General features: G+C 49.6%; 1 protein-coding gene across 2 annotated transcripts in view; it reads right to left on the reverse strand.

Annotated features, from left to right (window-relative positions):
- Positions 1-3,851: 3,851 nt before the first annotated feature.
- TTLL10 (tubulin tyrosine ligase like 10) overlaps positions 3,852-24,705 on the reverse strand; it is a 73,956-nt gene continuing 53,102 nt past the window's right edge. Inside the window, exons 2-16 of one of the 2 annotated variants that reach the window (XM_081341210.1) lie at positions 20,863-21,034; positions 17,461-17,674; positions 17,079-17,185; positions 15,724-15,903; positions 13,719-13,808; positions 12,633-12,801; positions 12,089-12,207; positions 11,283-11,397; positions 11,026-11,111; positions 9,614-9,788; positions 8,531-8,702; positions 7,994-8,134; positions 7,212-7,328; positions 6,359-6,452; positions 3,852-5,736 (exon numbers count right to left, since the gene is read on the reverse strand). In XM_081341210.1, coding sequence (XP_081197336.1) covers positions 4,883-5,736; positions 6,359-6,452; positions 7,212-7,328; positions 7,994-8,134; positions 8,531-8,702; positions 9,614-9,788; positions 11,026-11,111; positions 11,283-11,397; positions 12,089-12,207; positions 12,633-12,801; positions 13,719-13,808; positions 15,724-15,903; positions 17,079-17,169 — 2,403 coding nt within the window. In that variant the 5' untranslated portion in view covers positions 17,170-17,185; positions 17,461-17,674; positions 20,863-21,034 and the 3' untranslated portion in view covers positions 3,852-4,882. The remainder of the gene's footprint in view (positions 5,737-6,358; positions 6,453-7,211; positions 7,329-7,993; positions 8,135-8,530; positions 8,703-9,613; positions 9,789-11,025; positions 11,112-11,282; positions 11,398-12,088; positions 12,208-12,632; positions 12,802-13,718; positions 13,809-15,723; positions 15,904-17,078; positions 17,186-17,460; positions 17,675-20,862; positions 21,035-24,705) is intronic. The other variant, XM_081341209.1, reaches the window with a different exon arrangement.

Genomic DNA, 24,705 nt, shown 5'->3' on the forward strand with positions numbered 1-24,705 from the left:
CCTAAGAAAAAAGACAAAGAGGGGAAAAAAATACCCAAAGAATTTTGACTTTCCGAATCAGAAATAGCTCAAGAGTTTATCTGAGTTTGTTTTTCAATCGATGCCTTTATTTTTCTAAATGAATCAACAATCTTTTCCGTACCTTTGTTTCCATTTCTCCTCCATGATGTTGTTTGAGGGTTTGGGGTTTTTTTTTTTGGGGGGGGGGGTTCCTTCTGAAGAAGAACCTGCCTGGATTTACATATTTTTTCCCCACAAGCCTTCTTTGTTTTAAAAAAAAAAGAATGAAAAATGTGCTTGCAAATCATTCTACTCTTATGTTTTTAGTCATTCAAGGATCACAGGATGTGTAGTAACCCCGTGTCTGGCCTTGATTTCTCAGGAAACTTGAGGTTTAATCAGGAATCTGAGAATTATAACAAGGAAGCAACGTGGGCCCAGTTGATACAGTGAAATAATTAATATAATTGTTATAATAATATCACGATAACAATTGTTAATATTTGTGGCTCAGCTTCCAATCATTCAGGTTGTAAATAAGAGCCAACAGCCGTCATTTCCAATGTACAGTGCGGAACGCAACAGAATTCACTTAAAACCAAACGCGTTTTGGAAATCAAATATTTTAAAAAGAGAAGCTGGCGACGGATATTCTGCTTCTGTAGAAGCAATACAGTTAACCTTTTTTTAAGTTGAAGCCTCTTCAACTTTTCTGTCTGTTTCTTGAAGGAAACATTAAATTTTACTCCGAAAGAGAGAGTTGGAAAAGCATAAATATATAGATGTAAATCCTCAATTAGAGCCACGGAGTCCCAATGGCTATTCAGAGGATTGTATTGGTGCATAATATGCCAGGTTGGGGTTTGATCTTGTAAAATACCATTTTTACCTGTGGGTGAAATCGTTAAGAGCTTTTTTTTTAAAAATCAACATTAAAATAGGGATCTCCAAGGCTCTTGGTCAAAACTAAGAACAGAGAAAGTTTTCCAACATTGGGCAAACCCACCCAGGGAATTATACAGTTCACAAATAAGGAACAATCGTACAATTCATTGCACAGTATAACTCGCTCTCATTTCATTAGAGAGCGCGTCTATCTCCACATGGCTTTAAGTGTGACTGTCCAAGGGAATCTGATTTTGAAATGGTCGTTTGAATGGACCATTTTGAGATTCGGCCGGTCCTTTTTTTTTTTTTTTAAAATCCATCCCCATCGGGACGGCGTGAAATCTTTGGATCTCATTCAATTCTTCTCCTGGTCTTCCTGTGAATACTTTTCACGTCTGCTGGTTTTGTTTCTGGCTAGGCTTTAACAGAATAGCAGATTGGGAAGGGACCCTAAAGGTCTTCCAGTCAATCCCCTGCTTTGTAGCTTGTTTGTAGATAGAGAAGATAGATGATAGGTAGATAGAGAGATGGAGAAATAGATAGATTAGGTAGACAGATAGATAGATATATAGAGGATGGATGGATAGATATGGATATTGATATATAGATATGGATATAGATACAGAGATAGATATAGATTAGAGATAGATAGATAGATAGATAGATAGATAGATAGATAGATAGATAGATAGATAGATAGATAGATCTGGAAACTAAAAAAAACATGGGCGATTTTGGTGCTACGCTTTTTTGAATTTTGAAATGATCAAGGCCTTCATAAACATTGATACCGCTGTTTTGCTTTTGTGAAATTTTTTTGTTTGCAAGTCAGATTTGGTGGTGGGGAGGGCAAAGTACATCTGAAAACAGAGGGGGGGGGGGAAATGTCGCCAAATGAACCTCTTGTGAAAGTTTGATCCAGCGGTTAAGGCACCAGGCTAGAAAGCAGGAGACTGCGAGTTCAAATCCCGCCTTAGGCGTGGAAAGCTGGCAGGGTAACCTTGGGCCAGACCCCTTCTCTCAGCCCAGCCCACCTGTTGTGGGGGAAATAGGAGGAGAAAGGTGTGTTGGATATGTCTCACCCTGAGTTACGTGTAAAAATAATAAAGACAGGATGTCAATTAATTAAACTTTTCTGTGTCTTGTTTTTGTTTTTACGAGCACAAAAGTATGACACTTTGGCTAAAGCCAATCTTCTTTTCACTGATCGTCTGATTTCCAGTTGCTCCTGGAAAGGCTCCCAGCAATCCTAGAGTTTGGAAATGACCTCAAAGGTCATCTAGTCCAACCCCTGTGATGCAAGAAATTGGCTTCCCCAAATTCTTGGACAGATAAGGCCCCAGCCATTGGTTTCAAACTTCTGAAAACTCATCACTTCTGTAAGGTAACTTGGATAAAGAAAGACATTAAATTATTGACTGGCCTAAATCTAACTTCAAAGAATGAGCTGAGAGGCCAAAGATAAGTCAGAAAAAAAGCGCCTCTACAATTCTCCCTGCAAATCTATTTTCCTCTACCAAGATTCTAAGAGAAGAAAGGAAGGAAAGAAAGAAAGAAAGAAAGATAGAAAGAAAGAAAGAAAGAAAGAAAGAAAGAAAGAAAGAAAGAAAGAAAGAAAGAAAAAAAGAAAGAAGAAAGAAAAAGAATCTATGGAATTGACAAAGATGGTGGTTTCCTTTCCCAGCTGGAGTTGATTTTTCAACCTAAATTTCTCTGTATATTTTATAACAATTGCCTCTTCTTCCTCCACCTTTTTTTTGTTGTTTTAAAGAAACGTAATGCTCCCTTTGAGCATGCTATTCTGTAAAAATCTGAAGGAATATTTTGAAGCGTCAAAACAATCAAAAATGGAATATATATATATATTCCATTTATATATATATAAATATAAATATATAAACACACACCAAAGAAGATAGAGAAGCTCTCTCTCTCTCTCTCTCTCTCTGTGTGTGTGTGTGTGTGTGTGTGTGTGTGTGTTTCCAACAATTTTCACAGCCCCTTTCGCTCCTCTGATGAACTAGGCACAAAGTCATTAAGTAACAGGCGGATCTTCAGATTGTACCACCTGATTCCTTTTCAGAAAGAAAAAGAGAAACTAATCCTAGAAAAATCTGCATATGAAGAGAGACTTTGCAGAATCCAAAATAGCTGCGGCATCCGCCACCTATGTGGGTTTTCGTAGTTTGGTTTTCGTAATTCTTTGCCAGGTGAGAGGGACTTTCCCCATTCAAAGCTGCTGATGCTGGTAAAGTCTATTATGCTTCGCTGCTGTTCTAATCCAGAATTATTCGGGGACCTGGGTTCCAGTTTATCCTAGCTCCCCTCACCTGGCAGAGAGACAAATCCTCCCACAGCTGGGCATTTTATTTTATTTTTCTGTCTCTTCTTCACCTGCCTGGCAGCGAGGGTGAGCGGTTAGAGGCCCGGTTTCTGGAGGCTGCGGGAGAAAGGGGTGCAACTTTGGGATCCCCTCTTCTGTCCTTTGCCTTCCACAACCCGGCGGGGACGAGTCCACGGGACGAGTCCGGCCTTTGGCCCCCCAGGCTTGTCTGGCCGGTCCTGATGCCCAATGACGTTTAGCCCCTTGCTCAGCATCTGGAAAGGACAGCGGTTCGTTTGACGTCAAAGCTGAGTAAATTTCTTTCCCCACTCAAACCTCACAAGGGCGGCTCGCTCACTCGCTCACTCGGTTGGCGTGATTTCCCCGGCGGGGACCAGGCGGATCTCTTGCTTACCTTGCTGCTGAGGTTTCGACAGGAAATAGCAAAAAAAAAAAAATAATTAAAAAAAATAGCGAACGTAGCAAAAATCCACAGCCTGCCACGGCTTCTGACTTTTGCAACCTCTAGCAAATTTGCAGGGCTGAAACCGCCGGTTGTGTGAACGCCACGGGCCTCTCAATTACGCCTGTCTGCGCATCCAGGAATCGCCCCCTAGCACATAGGGGGCATGCTGGGAGCATAATGCACCCCAGACGAAGCACTGGGAAGGGTGGAAAGCTGAGCTGAAGACCTTTTTTGGTGGTGGGGGGGGGGAAAGGTGAGAATGAGGCAGAAAAACGGAGGCCACTGGAAGAGAACGGCCAAGAATTAGAAGACAAAAGTTTGTCCTAGTGGTGGGTCATCCCACGTCCCGTGTGCTTAATGAAGCACATGGTTGTGTCCACGGGGAAGAAAGAAACTGGATGCTGGACATTTTGACCCCAGTTTAGGAGGCAGTATATTATTATTATTATTATTATTATTATTATTATTATTATTATTATTATTATTATTATTATTATTATTATTATTATTGGCTGTATATTATTCATGCATCATGTGCTGGGTGCGTGACGCGATCTCCCCATAGCACATCATCACCTACCCAAAGACCTCAAATCTGGTACTTTTCCGAAATGTAGGAATGTCTCGAATCCAGAACCGGAGCGTTGGGAGGGGCACCCAGAGAGATCATCTCGTCCCATCGATCCTTCGAAACCACCCATTATTTTGCACTACCTGGGCTCGATGGGAATTGTAGCCCGGCCCATTCGGGTGGTCGTAAGTCTCTGGGGTGCGAGGGGGGTGAGGGAGGAAATAATAATAATAATAATAATAACGTCAAAGGGGGAGAAAAGCAGAACCCAGAAAACTCTCCGAGGCTCAAAAGATTCAAAAAATAATAATAAAAAAAATAATAGCTATTGGGTTTTGGTGGGTGTTTTTTTTTGTTGTTTTTTTTTAGCAAATACAGTTAAATTTTGCCCCTGTTGTTTTTCTGAGGATATTTCAGAGAGCCGGAGAGATCGACAGACGCCGTGTGCCCCCCGCCATCCCCTGCAAAAGAAAGATGCTGGAAACACGTCAGAAAGACGGGGCACTTTTTTTTTGGCTTTTTTTTTGTCTTCCTTTTTCTTCCCGATTTTGTTCTTTATAAGAAAAAGAGAACGAGGACTTTGGAAATACAACCAGCGTCCGGACAGGGGTGGGTGGGGTGGGGTGGGTGGTTTTTAAGAGCCCCGGTGGGAGATCTTTTTCTCCTGGGGGAGCAATTCCCGGCAACTGTGGCTCACGGCTACGGCCCCGGCCTTGCTCTCGGCCGGCGCCGGCCTCTTGCCGGGCACCGCCAGCGGGGAGAAGGACTTGGGGAACTGCGGAAGGAGCAAGCTGTTGGGCGGCAGGCTGGACTGCAAATGGAGGGAGAGCATCTGCGAGCTGGTCAAGGCGTTCTCCCCACCGCTGTGGTCGCTGGCCGGCGGCAGCTTGGTGCCGAAGGTTTGCTGGAACCAGGTGGCATAGGACTTATCTTTAGAGTTCCCGCGGGGCAGGTTGAGGGCCTTGGCTTGATCCTCAGCACCCTCGGCCTTGTCCGGGACGGCCAGAACCGGCTTGATGATGTACTGGTTGCCGCTGGTGCAGACTTGATGTCCCCGGAGGATGGCTTTGACGGAAGGACAGCAGGTCAGGCTGGGGATGATGGAGATCTGGATCTGAGGCATGGGGAGTGGATCTCGTCGGACGCCTTTGCCGGGGGGCGCAGCCAGCCCTTCCGGAGGGCCCGTGGGGTCTCCCTTGCTGTCTCCTCGGCTGTCGGCCTTTGGCGCCTTCTCGGGGACTTTAGGCGGTGGCTGTTTGTCAGGCGGAGGGTTGGGCACCCCGGGGTTGTTGCCGCCGCCGGCGGCGGCTTTCTCCAAACTTGCCCGGGGGGCCTTTAGGGAACAGAGGGAGATCTTGCTCCTGGCTGGCTGGGGGAGCCCGTTGTTGGAAGCCGTTCCGTTGTAGAGGAGGGAGAAATGGCAGAGGGACTCCAGAGGGAGGAGGCTCTGGGTCTTCTGAGCCTTGGTGAAGATCTCCACGGTCAGATCTGAAAGGGGCAAGGAAATGGAGAGGGCGGCTCAGTCTAGGGATGGGGGGAATCCCTAGGGAGAGAGGGAGAGTGCTGGGTTTCCCCCAGAAAACTCAACAGAGGCGGCCTAAATGAGAGAAGATCATGATTGGAGCAAAGAGAGTCGGCCCTGGCCTAAAGCGGCTTTCCAATGCTCTAATCTGGCGTTTGGCAACCTGAAGCTACGGGGACTTCAACTCCCAGAGCTGCCCACCTCATTGAGACTTAACTTATTCGCTCAGAAATATGCTTAAATGTATCTGCGTAATGTCAAAAGAGAGAGAGAGAGAGAAAGAGAGAAAGAGAGAGAGAGAGAGAGGCTCTCCCAGCTACAGAAAGTCCTCGACTTACAGCTTTTCATTTAAGAACCGTTTGAAGTTACAACGGCACTAGGGGAAAAAATAGGACTTATGACTGTTTCACACTTGCGACCGTTGCAGCATCCCCGGGGTCACGTGATCAAAATCCAGACGGTTGGCCACTGACTCATATTTATGACGGTCGCAGTGTCCCACAGAAATTTGGGGGCTCGGCTGCGATGGTAAGTCGAGGACTGCCTGTACTCGGATATTTTCCCACACCAAAGTCTCTTGCAACTTACTCAGCGTCTCGTTCACCACCGTGGGAATCACGCTCCTCAGTGCCGTGCAGTTGGTGTGCAATGCAGGGTTGGCGTTCATCTCCAAGAGCCACACCTGTGAACGCAGCATTGGTTGCAGCGAGGCTTACGATATTTCCTTCCCCCCTTTTTTTGTGGTGGTTTATTGAAATTTCCGAAACATCCCTCCGATTTAAGCCCCAAACTGATGAGATTTGATGATTTATTAGAGAAGGTTCTTGCACCACGATTTTCAAAAGTCTTCCCTGAAAAATCTATTTTGCGCCTTGCCACTGGGTGACGTGGGAATTCCACCTCAGCTTCTGCAAGCTTTATTTCATCCCAGTTTCTGCAAAGTTTCTGGGAGGGAAAATCAGTGAGATTGTGATCGTTGGAGAAACAGGTGGCGCCTTTGGGGAAACACCCCCCCGCCCCCGTCCTTCATCCCCCAAATTTCCCTACGGGACCAACTGAAGCTGGTCGCAGAATGGACGTATTTTCCTGGATTTGCACCACCCCACAAAAGCCAAAAACAAGGCTGGGCGGGATGCAGCGCAAATAGGCATCCTCATTACCCACAAAGGGTAATGAGTTTGCAGCTCGGCTGAAATCAAACGGCGCTTCTATCAGTGGTGGCAATTAATCCAGAATAACAAGATCTACGATTACTCACAGATCTTGGAGGGGGGGGGAAAGGGGGGGATGGGAAAAGAGGTGGACTGACTCTCTGGGGATTTTTCAAAGCGATTAATTAACCACAGGGGAGAGAGAATCGATTCAGTTTTGTCTCTCTGTAGGTGTAGGGAAATGGGCAGGGATGGGAGGGAGGCACGGATGTGCCTTCCCCGGATAATACCTTAAAATCTTCATCGATCAAAAAGTCGCAGCCGATGAGATCAAAGAAGCCCAGTTTGCATTCCAGCTTGGATTTGACGGAGAGGAAACACTGCAGCATGATTTCTTTCATTCTCTTCTGCAACGCACAGAAGAGAAAAATATTGGAGGGGGGTGGTGGGGGTGGGGTGGTCTCCCAAGAAAACAGAGCCTCCTTTTCGAAGAAAATATATTTATCCAAGGCCTCTTTGGCAGCAAATAAGTTGCTAAAGGGGGTGGAAAAAAAACCCCCCAAATTGCAAGCTACAGAGCAGTGTCTTTCCAACTTGGCAAACTTTAGGATGCGTGGACTTCAACTTCCCCACTCAGCGTGAAGTCCACACCTCTTAAAGAGTGGTCAGGTTGGAAAAAAATATTTCTCTAATGTGTCTGTTCCATCGATTTCCACCCCCCACCCCCACCCCACCCCCCACAGCCCTAGCAAATGTTCATAGAAGGGGGTGAAATGCAGATTCCCTACAGCTAAAAAGTCAACAATAATCCTGGTTCCTTTTGTAATTTTAAATCTGTACCTGTTTTTACAGGAAAAAGCTGGGAGTGATCTATTTTTCATCCCGTTAAGCATTCTAAGAATGAACTGATCCACCTGCTTTTTTTTTCTTCTCCCCTCCCCATCCACCTTTCCTTGTGTGCCACGTCTTTTAAGCCAAAGGACACGGGCCTCTCTCACTGCTGACCTTAACAAGCAGCCCGGGGGGCGGGGGGGGTGAAAGTAAGGGTGGATTTGATGAAGAGAAAACGTACAGTAAAGCTGGTGTAGACCCAGTCTCTCGGGAGCCCTTTGGCCTGTCTGAACTTCTCATTGACGTAGTTGTTGAAGCGGTCCATCAGCCACACCGTCTCCTCCTTGACGTGGGTGTAGATGGGACTCTTCTTTTGCACGTACTGAGTGAGGATTTTTATTTATTTATTATTATTATTATTGAAAAAAGCATTCTCCAGAAGACTGGGCAATATAACGACGTGACTTGGATAGATGACCTTAGGTGGCCTGCTCGGGTCAAGCCTCAGGCCTTAAATAAGACTTTGCTTTGCCGAATCGGAGACGGTTTGGGGACTTCCAAACCTGGGGAAGGCAAAGATCTTTAAAAAGGGCTAACCTTACCTTGTTGTCGCTTCTCAGCTTTGGGAGAGGAGAACTGGCAAGCTTTTTTTTTTCCCCTCCCCCCTCCTTTCAAATCAAGCCAACTTGTTCCCTGTCTATTGTTCCCCTTTCTCAAAACGGCGGGTCAAAATGGCGAGATTCCCCTCTATGGGTGGGGGGGGGGGAGCAATTCCCACCTGGTTGGTCAAATGAGAAGTGAGATCGTCGGACTTGGGGTCGTAGTTCAGGCAGGTGAGGCGGACGTAACCGTGGCCGAAAAAGACCATGTAGGGCACCGTGCAGGCGATCAGCAGGTAAGAGCGGACGTCAAATTTTTTCCCCTCCAGCAGCAGAGGGCGGTCGATGTACCTGAGGGGAGGGAAAGGCAGGTGAGCTGGAGGAAAAGGAGGACACTGGGAAATCTTAGCTCTCCGGATCACGCAGAACTACACCCTGCCATCAGGCTGCTCTCGGGGCTGGATCCCCGCCGGCTGGGTTCAGGGTGCCCGTGCCGCTTTCCTACACGGGGTGTAATTGGTATTCTTCCACAGCAGCGACACCAAAGGATTTGTGTTTTGTTTTGCTTTTTCCTCCCTTTCTCCGATGCAACCCTGAATATCCTTCCTGAAGGCTATAAATAACCATTAAAAATGCTTTCTCTCCAATCCAAAATAGCTCCCGTGTCCAGAACGGTTCCAGACAGCTGTTCCTGCCACCTTGCAATTCACAGAACGCACCCCGTTGGCCGCTTTGGAGCCCGAGGGAAATGACCGAGTAATCTCGCCCTTTCTTTTCGCCTTTCTCTCCCCGGCCTGTCCCAAGGCTAACCCCACGGCCCTATCGGTGACATCGAAACACACAAAAACCCCACGACAAATTATTTCAATAATAATAATAATAATAATAATAATAACGACGCCCAGAGTCCCCCGGGTAGGGTGAGATCGGCGGTTCTATAAATCTGAATTCATCAATTCATTAAATAATAAATAAAAACAACCGCAAGCGAGTATCCCGGGCAGGTAAAGTCACGTGACCAGGTGGAACGCTGCAACGGTTGCCAAGTGTGAAAAAAACAATCATAAGTCCCTTTTTTCCCCCAGTGCTAAAGGAACTGTTGTAAGACGAGGCTTACAAATACGGTTGTATTTGGCTCAGCTAAAGCCAGGCTGCCCAGGAAGAGCGCCCCGTCGTGTCTCTGTCTGAATCCCCGCTCCGGGGATTCCAAGAGCATCCGAGGTCGCTCACCAGCCGGGCGGCTGTGTGGCGGGATTCTCTACCTTTGGACGATTCGTGCCTGAGGCAGTTTGTAGGGCAGCTTCTTATAGCCACCAGTCTCGTCCTCCGTGACTTGGAGTTTGGCTTGCAAGCTTCGGACCTCCGCTTGGTTTTTCAGGAGGAAAATGCCTCGGCCCTGGTTGGAGCTGGTGGGCTTGCAGATCCAAATCTGGGGCTCTGCAGGGAGGGAGGGAGGGAGGGAGGGAGGGAGAAAGTGGCTTAAGTTGCTAGTGCCGGGTTTACAGCCTGAGGGTTGACATCCAGCTCCAGGATCCAAAGAAAGCTCCAGCTTCATTCCGTTTGCGAAAATCTTAAAAAGTTTATTGAATACCCTGCGGGGGTTTTATGTCGGAGTAGCATAGCATCGGCAGGTCCATAGGCAAAGCCAAAAATCTGAATTCCCCTTCCCTGAGCATCTAGTATCAAAGCACCATTCCCTCCTCTAAATAAGGTAAAGGTTCCCCCGCACACGCGTGCTAGTCGTTTCCGACTCTAGGGGCCGGTGCTCATCTCCGTTTCAAAGCCGAAGAGCCAGCGCTTGTCCGAGGACGTCTCCGTGGTCATGTGGCCGCCATGACTGGACGCCAAAGGCGCACGGAACGCTGTTACCTTCCCACCGGAGTGGTCCCTATTTTTCTACTTGCATTTTTACGTGCTTTCGAACTGCTAGGTTGGCAGAAGCTGGGACGGGTAACAGGCGCGCTCACTCTGTTACGCGGCACTCGGGATTTGACCCGCCAAACTGCCGACCTTCTGATCGACAAGCTCAGCATCCTAACACACTGAGCCACCGCGTCCCTCCTCTAAATAAACAGTTACAAATTTATATTTCCAATTAGTTTGAAATGCAGGCTTTCCCTCCAGTTCTCCAACCCGGCCATTTCTTTATCCTCTCTTATTTCAAAAAACCTTTGTTCTCAGACTTATCGTTCTCGCGATATTGTTATGTCTGACTCACTCCCGTGCCCCAGTATCATCTAATTCTAACTCTAAGAGTAAAACGTAAGAAGGAAAATGGCTGCATTGCCATACGTTGTCAAAAGCAAGGATATCCGGCGTTAGCAGCGTTTGACAACAAAACGTTGCGTGTCGAAGGCTAAAACCTCTGCCTTCTTTCCCCCCCCCCCCGTTATTTCTTCGTCTTGTAACAAGAGTCGTTGGGGAGCAAAGCAGGGCCAGCCGGACCGTTCCACACCCAACGTACGTCTGTGGCAGCACAGGAAGCGTGACATCGTTCGGGCCAGTGACGTCATAACGCAGGAGACGTCTTTCGCTGGACCGGGCCCGTCCTTTCCGTGCCACATTTGAACACCCAGATCGCAAGCCGCTCCTGTCTTTTCTCACAGAAGCCACTGTTCGAAACAGATCCATTATCTTGAAAAGGAAGACAGAATAAATGGCTTTTGGGGCTCACCTTTATACATTTCAAAGAAGATTTCTCTCTCGTCTTTGGCGTCCAGACGAAAAGTCTCGGGGAAAAAATCTTCCATTTTTAGCAGTCTGCAAGGAAGGGAAAGGGGGAATTTTTTATAATAATAATAATAATAATAATAATAATAATAATAATAATAATAATAATAATAATAATAATAATAATAACAACAACAACAACAACAACAACAACAACAATAATAATAATGTCAAATTGCTTGTTATCTCCGAGGAGCTTACCTGGCTGTCTGCCCAACCTTCTTCATCACCCGATCATATTCCCTGAGGTTCATCAACAGGCCAATCTTTGTCGTCAGGATCTTGTTGTTTGGGATCTGGTAGAGAAGCTGCTCTCCTGAATGGGCAGGAAAAAAAAACAAAACCAGGGGGGCTCAGGCAGCAGCGGAGATGAAGACGGCGTGGCAGGCAGCCCTGCCTAATGACCGGTCGCTCAACGACCGCTCCAAGTTACGATGGATGGATGTGATCTGAAATGAAGATGTTTCCTAGTTGGGTAACGGAACGCCTGCATGAAAACCACCCAGCTCGGAGAGCACCAAGGACCCCACAGTCCTCCCCCTCCTCCCCCTCCAGTGCTGATGATGTTGCCTAGTTGGGTCATGAAACATCTGCCCCCTCCCCAAAAAAAAACTAAGCTCAGAGAGGATCAAGGACCCCACAGTCCTCTCCTCTTCCTTGAAAATCCCTTCTAGCACTGATGATGTTAAATAGTTGGGTCATGAAACATCTGCAAGGAAACAACCCAGCTCAGAGAGCACCAAGGATCTCCTCCTCCTCTTCCTCCTCCTCTTCCTCCTCCTCCTCCACCCCACTGCCTTCTAGCACTGATGATGTCACCTAGCTCGGTCTTTAAATGTCTGCAACCAAACAACCAAGCTCAGAGTGCACCAAGGCCCCCCGCAGTTCACGTCTTGAGCTACAAATATTTTTTTTTCTGTCCAGTCCTCTGCTCCTTGACCTCCCAAAATTCTGGACCTGCCTTCGCTCCTTCCAGCTCCTCTTGACCTTGGGAACCTGGCCCATACCTTCTCGGAAGTTGCAATAGGTGTCCCGAAACTTGGTCTCGCACCATTTCAAGACGTAGTCTTCCCTCCGGTTGTCATAGATCCGTTGCCACCCTTTGCTTTTGCAGTAGTTGTTCAGGCTGCGAGAGAGAGAGAGAGAGAGAGAGAGAGAGAGGCGGTGGGCTTGGTGCCGGATGACCGATGGATCCTCTAGAACCGGGGTCCTCAAACGTGGCCGCTTTCAAGACTTGTGGACTTCCACTCCCAGGATTCCCCAGCCAGCCTGGGAGTTGAAGTCCACAAGTCTTAAAATTGGCCAAGTTTGAGGACCCCCGTTCTAGAAATACAGGTAAGTCCTCAACTTACGACCACGACAGAGCCCCAAACCTCCCAGTTAACTTCGGCCGTTAAACGAGCGGCTGTTAAGCCGAGGACTACCTTTCGCTGCCTACGTTCTGAGTCCTGCAGCTGAGAGGGCTCCGCAAAGACCATCTAGCACAACCCCTCCCCTGAGGCTGGCTCAAGGGCTGGGGGGGGGAAGGGCTTGCCAGGGCATTCTCCTTACGTATCAACCCCGTTCGCTCCGCCGATGTAAAAGAACGGCCCGGATCCCGGGACTTCTTCGTTTCTTCTCTCGTCCAGGCGACTCATTCGGAGCGCTGCCTTCAGAACGACCCGAGGCTTCTTTGATCTGAATTCATAGGTGAATCTCCCTTCGGCTACTTTGGGAAGCCCTGGAAGGAGAAGGGGGTGGGTGGGTGGGTGGGAAAACCCTCCTGGGTCCAGCCAGGCCATGGGGGAAGGGGTGTCTGAAGAGTGGGGGTGGGGTGGGGGGGCTGGGAAAAGCCGGCTCTCTCCGAGAGAAATACTCCTCAGTGGACGCCAGGGGTCTAGCTCCCCATCCTTAGCCCCTTTCCGACGTGCCAACCTCACTTCCCAGAATTCCCCAGCCACGATTCTCCAGGCCTGTGGAAGCTGCCCGGATGGGGAAATGACACAAGGAGGTTTTCTAGTCCTCCTCCATCAGGAGACCCTAACCATTCCAGACAAAGGACGGGTAGTAAGAATAACAACAGAATGACAAGAGTCGGAAGGGACCTTGGAGGCCTTCTAGTCTGACCCCCTGCTCGAGCTGGGGACCCCACCCCATTCCAGACAAGGGACGGTCCAGGGTCTTCTTACAAGACCTCCCGTGATGGAGTGCCCACAACATTTAGAGGCAAGCCCTTCTAACTGCCAGGAAAATTCTCCTTATTTCTCCCTTGCTTCCCTACTCCACTGGTTTCCCTCTGTTGCTTCTTGTCCTGCCCTCAGGACGACCCATTTCGGAGAATGGGGTGACCCCCCCACTCTTCTTAGTGGCAGCCCCTCAAGCAGTGGAACCGTGCTATCGTGTCACCCCAAGTCCTTCTTTTCGCTAGACTGAGACATGCCCGGTTCCTGCAACCGGTCTTCCTAGCTTTGGAGCCTCCAGCCCCCCCTAATCATCTTTGCTGCTCTTCTCTGCACCTTTTCTAGAGCCTTCCTTTTTTTTTTTTAATATCGTGGTAGCCAAACCTGGATGCAAAACCTACACTAGCGCTGGACTGGAGAGATTTTGGAGTCTCCCTTCTCCATCAGAAGCGGGTGGGATGCAATCAAATTTTCCTACCCCTTTGCTTGTATGTCTTCCGCTGCTTCAGTGCCTGGCTTGGAAAAAGACCCCGGTATTTCTGTCTCCTGTTTTCTACGCCCTTGGGATCTGTCAAAGAGAAGAAGATTAGGGCTTGCCAGGGTGTGTGTATGTGTGTGCGCGCGCACGGTATCTTGCGCATCAATCAAGAAAACCAATTGCAGAATCCTAGAACTGGGAGGTCCGGACTGGTCCTCCAGTCCAACCCTTCGCAAGGAGCAGGGAGTTGAGCTGGGGTGGGGGGCGGCCTCTGAAGGAGGAGAAAAGCTGAAGAGGCAATTCGTCAGCCCCCAACACACCAGAGGAAGGGGTCCGGTTTGGCATTAAACCGGCGTGGATGGATAAGACAGGCAAAGGGGCAAATTCAGAGCCAAATGCTGGGATGGGAAAGAGAGACGTCATTCATTTTGTCAATCTGGGGAAAAAATGAAGGGAAAAAAAAAGGGATGACTTGGAGGTCCTGGTTGGCAACTATAAGCCCTTCCCGCCCTCGGTTTCTTATGGTTTGGGAACTTGAAACCGGCTTTTTGGCTCCAGAGCTTGGAAAAAGAGTCTGCGAGCAGAGTGGGGTTGGGGGAACCGGCTGTTCCAGATGCTGCTGAGCCCTCCCAGTGCTCATGCTGGTGGAGGCTGCTGGGTATTGTAGTTCAGTACTGTATCTGCTTTGACCAGCCATTTCCACTAGTGTTGTGTTTTTTTTCCAAACTAGGCAAATTGAAGGGGTGTGAACGTCAACTCCCAGAATTCCTTAGTCAGCGTGCCGGGATTGAATTCCACCGGTTACTCCAAAATCTTCCTTTTGGCTGGTCTAAATTCCCCACCATTAAAGCTCCCCCCCCTTTTTTTGTCGCGTTTTTCTCCTCCTGGACCCTTTAGAAAAATGCTAACTGAACAAAGCCGCGGCTTTGATATGGGTTATATACGTTCCGATTTGTCGATGGTTAATTCCAAGCCTGTTATTCACAGCATTCGAATTCCCATTTATTCTGGATGGTTTTCCAAGCTGTATTTATAATACCCGCAGAGCAATACATCAAGTGCAATTATGGCTTCCTTCTCTGCGCTTACCGGAAGACGCAACATTCTCTGCCTTTTGAAATCTAGCCTTTCAAGGTTTAACTCTTTTTTCCCCCTGAGCTGCTAGATTTCTCTAGCTTTCACACAGTGGCTCCCCAAAATCTTACTGGGTGGGGAAAAGCTGGAAACAACGAGGAAGGAAGGAAGGAAACGGGCTGCAGGTACGTAGACCTCAATCTGCGGCTACAAGTTTGTGGGTAAGTGAGACAGGGGTTAGGTGAGTTTTTTGCCCCATTTTGTGACTTTGCTGGCTAGGGTTGTAACGTCAATCCCCGCGGTTGTTAAGTTAGTAACATGGTTGTTAAGTGAATCTGGCTTCCCCTCAGTGACTTTGCTTGTCGGAAGGTCGCAAAAGGGGGTCACATGCAGTCGTCCTAAATACGAGTCGGTTGCCCGAATTTTGATTCTGGGACCGCGGAGTTCCCGCAGCGGTCGTTAAGTGTGAAAAAGGGTCATAGTGTCACCTTTTCCGGCACTGCTGCAGCTTCGAACGCTGGACCGGCAGAGGGAGGGGGCAAGCGCAGGTACGTGCTCCATTCGCACGAGCGGCGGGCAGGTGCGCCAGCCCCTCGCCCGAATGGAGCTTGGCGAGCACTCGCCCTCCACTTCTGCCGCCCAGTTTCAAAGGGGCCGCAGCCCGTGGGCAGGGGTGTGTGTGTGTGTGTGTGTGTGTGTTTGTGTTGGAGACCCCCGGTCTAAACAAAGCGTTGTAAGGCGAGGACTACCTGTGCTGTCTTTCCACCTGTGGATTCACTGCAGCTTATCCAGTTCCCTTTTCTGAATCTAGCAAAAGACACGCTCGCGTTATCCGCTCATAATTACTGGGTTAGTTTGCAGTCACGCCACTGGCTTTGGGCCCCCCCCGTTGCCCTCTTCCGCCTTGCAGGGGGGGGGAAACCAGCCTCACCTCCTTGTTGATGGGTTGGGCTGCTTTGAACCTTTGGATGACTTTGTCCGGGGCGTCTTTTGGGCAGCCTTGTCGCTCGGTGGGCCTCACCTGCTTCGTTGTAGTATGGGAACCAGTGGAAGCCTAAACGGAGGGCAGCTGCTCGTTCATTGCCATCCAGCGGTCTTTCGCTCATCCATCCTGAAAGCCAGAGCCGCCTCGGTCAGCAGTGTGTGTGTGTGTGCGTGTGTGTGCGTGTGTCTCACGCCCAGATTTTAATCTGGGTTTTCCCTCCCGCTTGCATCCGCGGTTGAGGGACTCTCGAACGGGATTCTAACATCCACCCTGCAAGGTCCGCCTTCTCCGTACGGAGAAGGCCCAAAGGGCAGATCCGGAGACCAGGGGGGCGGAGAGTTAGAATTTCGGTCACGCCGCTGGGGGCGATTGGCGGGCGCAAAGGAGGAAATGCAAGACGTCGAGGGAGGCTCCCGTCATGCTGGGCCAAAGGCGCCTAAAGGCTGAACCACGGCAAGCGGGCCAAACTTTGGTTACCCATCCAAGGGGCTTCATCAGGCGGAGCAAAACTAGCGAAAAGGCGGCGTTTCTTGGGAGTTTTTCTCACGCCCACTTTAAGGAGCTTAAGTGCGATTTTGTAACTGACCCCCCCCCCATAGACTTTACAGAGACGGGGCAATTTAGCCACACACTCAGTTGCTACCCAGTTGTCCCTTGGCACAACGGGCACCTGTTGACTGTCACTCCCCAGCCAATCTTACAATGGGCATCCTTCCAAGGGTTAACAGTTGCCCCCCCCAAGCCCCCATCCCTGGCTTTCTCGAACCCCCTCCTCCGTTTGTCAACCCTTTCCCAGAGATCTTTTTTTTTCTCGCACGCCGTCCCGGTGTCCCCACCAGCTCTTTCCTGCCTAGTTCAGAGAGGGGCACCTGAGAAGCACGGAGGTCTTTGGAGAGTCAAACGGGGAGGGAAGCTCAGGAGTTTCTTCCTGCAGACCCTTGGTTCCCAGTAATTCGGTGTACAAACTACCTCCTGCCCTGAAGCCATACTTCTGGAAGCTGACCTGTGCCCGGGTCACAGTGGAGAGGCTGTGATGTCACGCTTTGACACTCCGGTCAGTTGGCTCACAGCTGCAGAGCCAGGGCTGTAGTTCAACAGGTTAAAAGCCTAGGGCTTGGCAGGCTTCAGGGCCGCACTGCACTACTCTAGGGCACTGTGGGAATCGGGACGCTTGGAGGGAAGGGACGCGTGTCTCATGTCTCCGATGTGGAGAGGAGTTAAGGGCGGGGCAAGGATGCGGTGGAGAGCAGGCATGGCCAGCCAGGTCTTCTCCTAGCTGGAAGGGAAGCGGTCTGATTCACCTGGGGCTGGTGGCGGAGGTCCGTCAGGGCGCACAACGTCTCGCGTTCTGGACGTCAGGTTCTTTGTCCATTTCCCGACGTGGCCCGACATGGACTTTACCTTGCAGCTGAAAGGGGAGGTCTGGGTCAAGTCTCCGACTGAGTCCTCTCTCTGGCCAGGAGGGTCCTGGCCTTGATCTTCTGGGAGGGTCTTCACAGGATCCGCCTCGCCCCCTCCTCTCCGGGCCTCCCCCTGGGTCGCAGCCTGGCCGCCTGCTCCGCTGAAGCTCGGGGCTTCATCCAGACCTTGGCCGGACTTTACACCTTCAGCTGTTTTCCCCAAGGTTATCTGAGGGGGCTCCCAGCCCAACCTGGAGCCCACCTGAAGGTCCAGGCCGCCCACCTGCTCGCTGCTGCTCAGTCCACAGGAGCCGAGAGATGCTGCAACAGATGCCATCCTGACTGACGGTCCTTCATCGGCAGGTGGTGAGGGCGGACGGCTTTTGGAAGGGCCGGCGTCCTGCCCTGCAGATTCATCTTGCCGGCTCAGTGGGTAGAAAATAGGTTTTTTCTCCACAACATCCCTTGCCGAATCCCATTTGTGTTCGGGACAATGGCTGCGGGGCAAAAGCAGCGGGAAATGGTGTTTAACTGAGGAGTTCTCCCAACGGGAGGGAGTCAACCACTGTCTAGCCAAACCTGGCGCCTTCCTTCGGGATTGGAGTATTCCCCACTGGGGCCTTGCCAAGCTTTACAGGCTTGCAAGAGATTTACCCCATTAGAAATGAGCGGGCTTCACGGAGGTTTTTAACTAAGGTGAAAAGCCAGTGTGATGAGGAACTTCAGCCGCTGCTAGACACTTGACCCAGCTCAAGTTTGAGTTTAAATCTGAGTTTGGAGGGCACCGCCTTTTTGGTGCGCTGCAGCTGCCAAAAAAAGCCAGTGCGGTCCTCGGCTGCGTCACCAGGTCGAGTGAAGGGTTAGTACCACCTTATAACGCCTAGATAAGACCACACCTGGAATGCTGCATCCAGTTGTGGTCACCAGGGTACAAAAAAAAAAAGAAAGATGTGGAGCCCTTCGGAAGAGTGCGGAACAGAACAACAAAGACAATTAGGGAGGCAGGAGGCTAAAACATAAGGATGAAAGGTTGCAGGGTCAGACTCTAGGCTAACGAAGGGAAGGACTAGGCGTGACGTGGTAACAACCTTCCGGCATTTGAGGAGCTGCCACAGAGAAGACGGGGATGATCTATTAACCAAAGCATCGGAGGAGGAGAAGCAACAAATGGAAACTAATCAAGGAGAGAAGCAACCTAGGAATAAGGAGAAATTTCCTGACAGCGAGGACAATGAATCAGAGGAACGGCTGGCCTCCGGAAGTGCTCCAACGCTGGAGGTTTTCAAGAAGAGATTTGTCCAGAACGATATGGGGGTCTCCTGCTTGAAGAGGGGTGTGTGTGTGTGTGGGGGGGGGGGTGTTGGACTAGAAAACCTCTAAAATCCCTTCCTGCTTTGTTATTCCGGTAAAGCCCTTGGGATTTCGTCAAAGCACCAGCTGCCTGCCACCTGTCACTCTTTGGGGAGGTTGTCTGGAGCCCTAAGCCTGGAGAGAAAAGTCAAATAACCGGAGTCTGACCTTGACTTGGCGTGCCCTACGTGCTCAGAGAGTGCTCTGGAGGCTGTGTTCTCCAGATCAGCCATCGTGAAACGCTCTGCTGCCTCCGAGGCCTGGGTCTCCAAGCATCCAATTTGGACAGCCCTGTTTTCCCCTGGGGAGGAGGGTGCAGGCGGCCTTGGGTGCTGTCAACAAGAGCCCGTTTCCTAGCAACCGTTGCTTAGGAACCGTTGCTGGTGCTGGGGGGGGAACTCCAGAGCCCAGCAAGGTGGAGGTGTGCGAACCTTCCCTGCGGCAGGCAGCCGGTGAGAGCAAAGTCCCCCTCTGGCGTTGCTCCTTTGGCTCCGATGCGGCAACTAATCCTTGGGGTGTGTCTCTGCCTGTTTGACCTTCCCCACAATGCCCCCCCCCACCCGGTGGTTCCCAGGGGCATTGTGGGAAATCCAAAGACGAGCGGGGCTCTTGCGACGCTCAGCTTGTGAACGAGCCATGGATTCCGGCAAGTGGAAGGTAGCCATCCCTAAAGAGGCAGGGTGCATAAAACAACCCTTTTGTAGAGGTGCGTGACCCTGACATCACGTGCATCTTTTCCCTGTGGTTATTTTGCTTTAATTTATTTTCATTTACAGAACTATAATTACGTACTATCTGATGTCCAGCAACTCAGGAAGGGGTTTAAGTGCCCGGCTTGAGCTGACGGGCCTCCGGTTAAGCTAGAATTCTGGGGAAGTGAACTGCAGACCAAATCTTTGGAAAAGGAAGCGGGATTGGGCAGGTCATCCTCGCAGGGCCGTTGCTCAAGTGCGCTCTCAAATAAGACCAAGAGGAAATACAGGTGGGGGAAAAAGGTACCTTGGGAAGGAAGGAGTATCGCCTCCTATTTGGAACTCCCTGGATGTGAAAATATATATATATATATATTCATTTCAGTTTAAAAATCTCAGATAGCTGATCTGTTCCAGAGTGATTTTTTTGTTTTTCCAGTGATGAGATAGAGATAGATAGATAGATAGATAGATAGATGATAGAGACAGAGGTAGATAGATTAAATAGATGACAGAAGTGATGATAGATAGATAGATACTGTAGATAGATAGATAGATGATAAATAGATATAGATGATACAGAGAGGTAGATAGATTAAATAGATGATAGAAGTGATGATAAATAGATAGATGATAGATAGATAGATAGATGATAGATAGATAAATAGATATAGAGAGGTAGATAGATTAAATAGATGATAGAAGTGATGATAGATAGATAGATGATAGATAGATAGATAGATAGATAGATAGATAGATAGATAGATAGATAGATAGATAGATAGATAGATAGATAGATAGATAGATATGGAAAGACAGACAATCTGGCTTGCAGATATTCTGTTTGTAAGGTGGACCTTGTCTGAATCTCACCCACCTGCTTCCCACCAACCAGATGATTATTCACCGCTGCCTTTGTGAGTGGCAAGTGCTAAGTGGCCGTTCAGGCGAGGCCTTTGAAATTGTAATGACACCTTTGGATTTCAAGCTGCAGAAGAAGGCCGGGGTGGAGGAGAAAGGAGGTAGGACCAAGCCTGGCATATCTCAAATTGCCAGGAACAATGGTGGGCATCAAACATTTCCAGAGGCGCCAGCAGAGGAGAATTGCATGGCGCAGATGCCAAAAGAACGACAATAGTGACTTTCAAAGAGATGCCTGCGAATACACACATGGAGACACACACACACACATGGAGACACACACACACACACACACAGACACACACACACACACACACACACACAAAAGCACACTCTTTCCACGTAAAGCCAGTTTTTAATTGTTCCACACATCTGCTCCTCGCTGCGGGACTTTTGTCTTTGGTCACAAGAGCCCAGGTCTGTAGGCATCCACTCCCAGAATTCCCTAGCCCTTGCTAGGAATTCTGGGCTTGGTAATTCACCTGTTTTGAGAACCTCCAGGATGAAAAAAGCTGCATTAGGCCATCCTCCCTTTTGACAGATACCCATCTAGGCGAGATGGGCGGCGTGTACCTTTAAATAATAGCTAAATAAAAATCTGGAAATCCGCACTCGATAATCCTCTGAGGGGGGCCACCTGACCAGATGTGGAGCCCCGTTATTATTATTATTTTTTAAAAAAAAAGGTTACAGAGAGATCGGAGAGCAGACAAGATGCTTACCTGACACAGACGCCTTGCAGCCATGTCTTGATGGACTTGAAATGGTATTCCATCTCTCCGTAGGAGCCGGAGACGACACTTGTAGGAATCAAAGACCTGCGCTCGGCCGCGCTTCCGCCTGGCCCCCAGACTGCGTTTTCCACATGGACAACGTCGTGGGGTTGCCTCTTCCCTGCAAAGAAGGAGACACAGTAACACCTGGGCAGGTAGCCCTGACGACGCTACCTAGTTCCGTAATATTTGAAATGGCTGCAAGGAAACCGCTAAGCTCAAAGAGCGTCCAGGATCTGGGCAGGGATTGAGGCTGTTAGCAAATGCAGGGAACGGTGAGAAGCGGTTGCACAGGGCTACTTTCTTAATTTATATCAGCTTTTCTCTCGGGGTCTTAGTTGAAAACCTCTCTGAACTCAGAACCAAGGAGACTTGAGGTTCCAGGCAGGAATTAATGATCCCGTGTCCCGCGCCTGGCATTTTTTCAGCGGGGAAATCTTTAGAACAAACCCAGAAGCGCGGCCTGCGATTGCCAACAGCGGGAAGAGCGAGAGAAAGAACTTGGGACTGCCTCCCAAATCACGTCCTTCTCTTTCTAGCCAGCCACAACCTTGGGTGGGGCCGCCCTCCCCTCCCTGACCTCATCCCAGATGCCATCAAGCGCCCAAGAAACGGGCACGGGCTTGCAGCCTCCTCGTTCCTGCCCAGGGCCGAGCGGCTTGCAAAAGGTGGAAAGTGGAGTCCTTTGGAGCAATGGGCAGAGGGGTTAATTGGGATTTATTACTGACTTTCAGAGTAGGGCTGGGCTGTGGGTAGGAATTCTGCCATCTCCCGGAAGACTTCGTTGGAAATAGGGATTGGCCCTCCTGAAGGAGAGCGCCGGGTTAAGTCCAAGAGGAGTGGGGGAAAAGGTTTTTTAAGGGGAGGTTGGTGCAGACAGCGATAGTGCAAAGCCGGCAGCGTATCCGACCTAATCACTTCTTTGCTCCGAACCATGAGGACTAGAGCCTTGCTTGGCTCTAGCAGCTCGGAGATTAAACAGCAAGATCATTTTTTTTTCTGAGCGTTAACTATCTGCCAGCGCGCGGGGTGGGGAAATCTTGACAATATTAACTCTGAAGCTGACAAAACAAGAGAAAGTAAATATTTACAGGGAAAGAAATACGAGTGGGAAGCCGGGAGACGATGGATCTCCAGCATGGCAACCAGGACAGACGTCGGCCTGCAAAGCTGAATTCAATAGCTAGGGTTAAAACAGGAGGGCAGATCAGGAATGGCGTCATTCTCAAAAGGGGCCCGGCTGGCATTCCTTCAAGTAAATCATTGGCACGGCTGACTTCGGATTACCAGCAGGCCAACAATGATATGCTGGAAAAGAATGAAAGGTGGGGAATGGCCCATTTCCTCCCCCCTGGCCACCCCCCCCCCCCAGCTTATTAAATCTCCCGGCCAAAGACTCCTGTTTGCAAACTTCACACAGCCATATGCGCCGGCAAGCCGAGAGAAAGAGGCTTTTTAAAATTTACTTGTATTTTGTGGCAGGGAGAAAAACTTGCCCGCAAAAACTGCCCGCTGCCGAGATCGGGGATGGGTTGCTGGGCTTTGAAGCGCTGAGCTTCCTTTGGTCCCACCCGAGTTACTGATGGAGAGTTTCCCACAGTCCTCCGTGGTTAATAACTAATTGCCAGCCAGGGTTGACTGAAAGCAGACGGCTGGCTTGTAAATGAAATTAACAGCTCTTGGAGCCTTGGCCAGCACCTCTCCCCGTGACCTCTCATGTAACAGTGGTTTAATGTTTCTCCCCAGAGACCTGGTCTGGTGTGTGTGTGTGTGTGTGTGTGTGTGTGTGTGTGTATGTGTGTGTTTCCTTCTTCCCACCAAGGGGTGGAGCCCGAGCCTTAAGGGGAAGTCCTTTACCTTTTCTCCCCATATCTTGGTTTACAAAAGAGGCCAGCATTCTTTGCAAGGCTTATAAGGGTCTCCGAGGAGGGAGGGAGAAGCTGCTGGAGAATTTATCCAGCTTTTGATTTCAGCCCGAAATGGATGAGAGGGCTTTTCTGGGCAAGAAGACCCCCCCACTACACACACACACACATTCAATCCCAGGGCCAGCCTGGGAAACATCCCCGTTGTGAATTATTTGCCGGCGTCGTCACCCGTTATCCTGGTTTGTTTGAACAAGCCCCCAAAAGGAGTCAGGCTCAGCCAGGTTCCCACGGCGGTCGGCCTGTTCCCAGAGCCACCAGAGGTCAAGGCAAGGCAGCAGAGTGTGTGACAAAGGACGCTTCCTTGGGCACGAGGCAAGAGGGGGGGGGATGAAGCCACGACGACAATGGGTTCACAGGAGGTGGGATTGCAACCCAACTTCCTAGCCAGCATTTTATGTTGAGGGTGGTGTGTTTCTTCCCCCCCCCCCCCGTTTGTTTGTTTGTCTGTGCGTGTCTATGTAAATAATTGAGAAGCAAATTAGAAATCTATGTCTTTTTTATTAAGATCACACGAACAAAAAAAAACGGGAGTATTTCCCGCAAGGGTGTCAAGAAAGAAAGGAGGAGGAGGAGGAGGAGGAGGAGGAGGAGGAGAGGGATTGAGGGAGGGAGGAAGAAAGTCCTGGACAATTTTTACAGCCTTTCTGCCAGGAATGGAAGTCAACGCATGACATGTTTGATTTGTAAGGGTCTGGGCGAGGAGAGAGATGATAAAATATCGCTGAGGATCTGGATGGCACAACTTTGCAGCCACCCATAAGAAGGGCGGCGGGGTGTGTGTGTGTGTAATTAATTGTAAGCAAAGACACAAAAAGAAAAAAGGTTTTTAATGATCCCAAAGGCCTTCCTCAACCTGGCCGCCCACCCTTCTCGAACAGGTTGGGCCAGAGGTTCTCATGAGTCACCTGCACATCGCCTGATTCGGGATGCTGGAGGTGCTTTAAGGTAACACACGGAAAAAGGGGGGGGGAAAGAAAAATGTCAAGATAGACAGCAAAGTTTCCCGGGCGGGGTGTGTGTGTGTGTGTGTGTGTGTCCACAGAGAGTCTTCTCCGGGGCTTCCCAGGGATTAAGTGGTGGGTGGGTGGGTGTCCGGGAATGACGTGGGCCTTTTCCAAGGCGGGTGAGTGACAAAGGGCATAGGTGATGATGCAGTCACCGGCTGTACACCTGTCGGATTTGCCAGTGGATCTAACTGCGCCCCTCGCCACGGACTTGGTTGGAGTGGAAGTACCTGTCTGGCTGTTGGTGGGAGGAGCCTGGAGTGAAAAGGAGGGGCCCTCCCCAAAAAGGGGGCGGGGTTTCAGCTGCCATGATCAGACCTGAGCAGCATTCAGAGTTTGAAAAGGGGTCCTCCGGGACGCCCATCGTCCTGAGGGTAGACCTCCTGTCGGAAGCCGAGAAGAGGCAGGGACAAGGTGGACACATCCCAGGAAGCCAAGAATAATTTTAAGGACTTAGCTTCATGCGCTACGTCTCCGGGACTCGGGTTCAGGAGCTCCCAACCTCACTTCCGGTTAATTTCTGATGTTCTTGTGCTAAGTGTGGACCATGGGCTCCTGGGAATTTGGAGTCCAATCTGGATCACTCACAACATCATCATCATCATCATCATCATCATTATTATTATTATTATTATTATTATTATTATTATTATTTATTATTATTATTTATTTTCCTTCTCCTCGAATTAATTTCAATAAATCCTTTTTGGCTCTCCCATTCGGGACTTGGTGTGTTTTTGTTCAGCTACTCCTCACTGCCTGGGGTGCCCATACATGCTCAAAAATGCTTGAGGTTTTAGCCTGGGAGTGGGGCTGTGGTGTGTGTGTGTGTGTGTGTGTGTGTGTGTGTGTGTGTGTGT

This window comes from Vipera berus (genome assembly GCF_964194415.1).
Source record: "Vipera berus genome assembly, chromosome: 17".
In the NCBI taxonomy this organism is placed as follows: Eukaryota; Metazoa; Chordata; class Lepidosauria; order Squamata; family Viperidae; genus Vipera; species Vipera berus.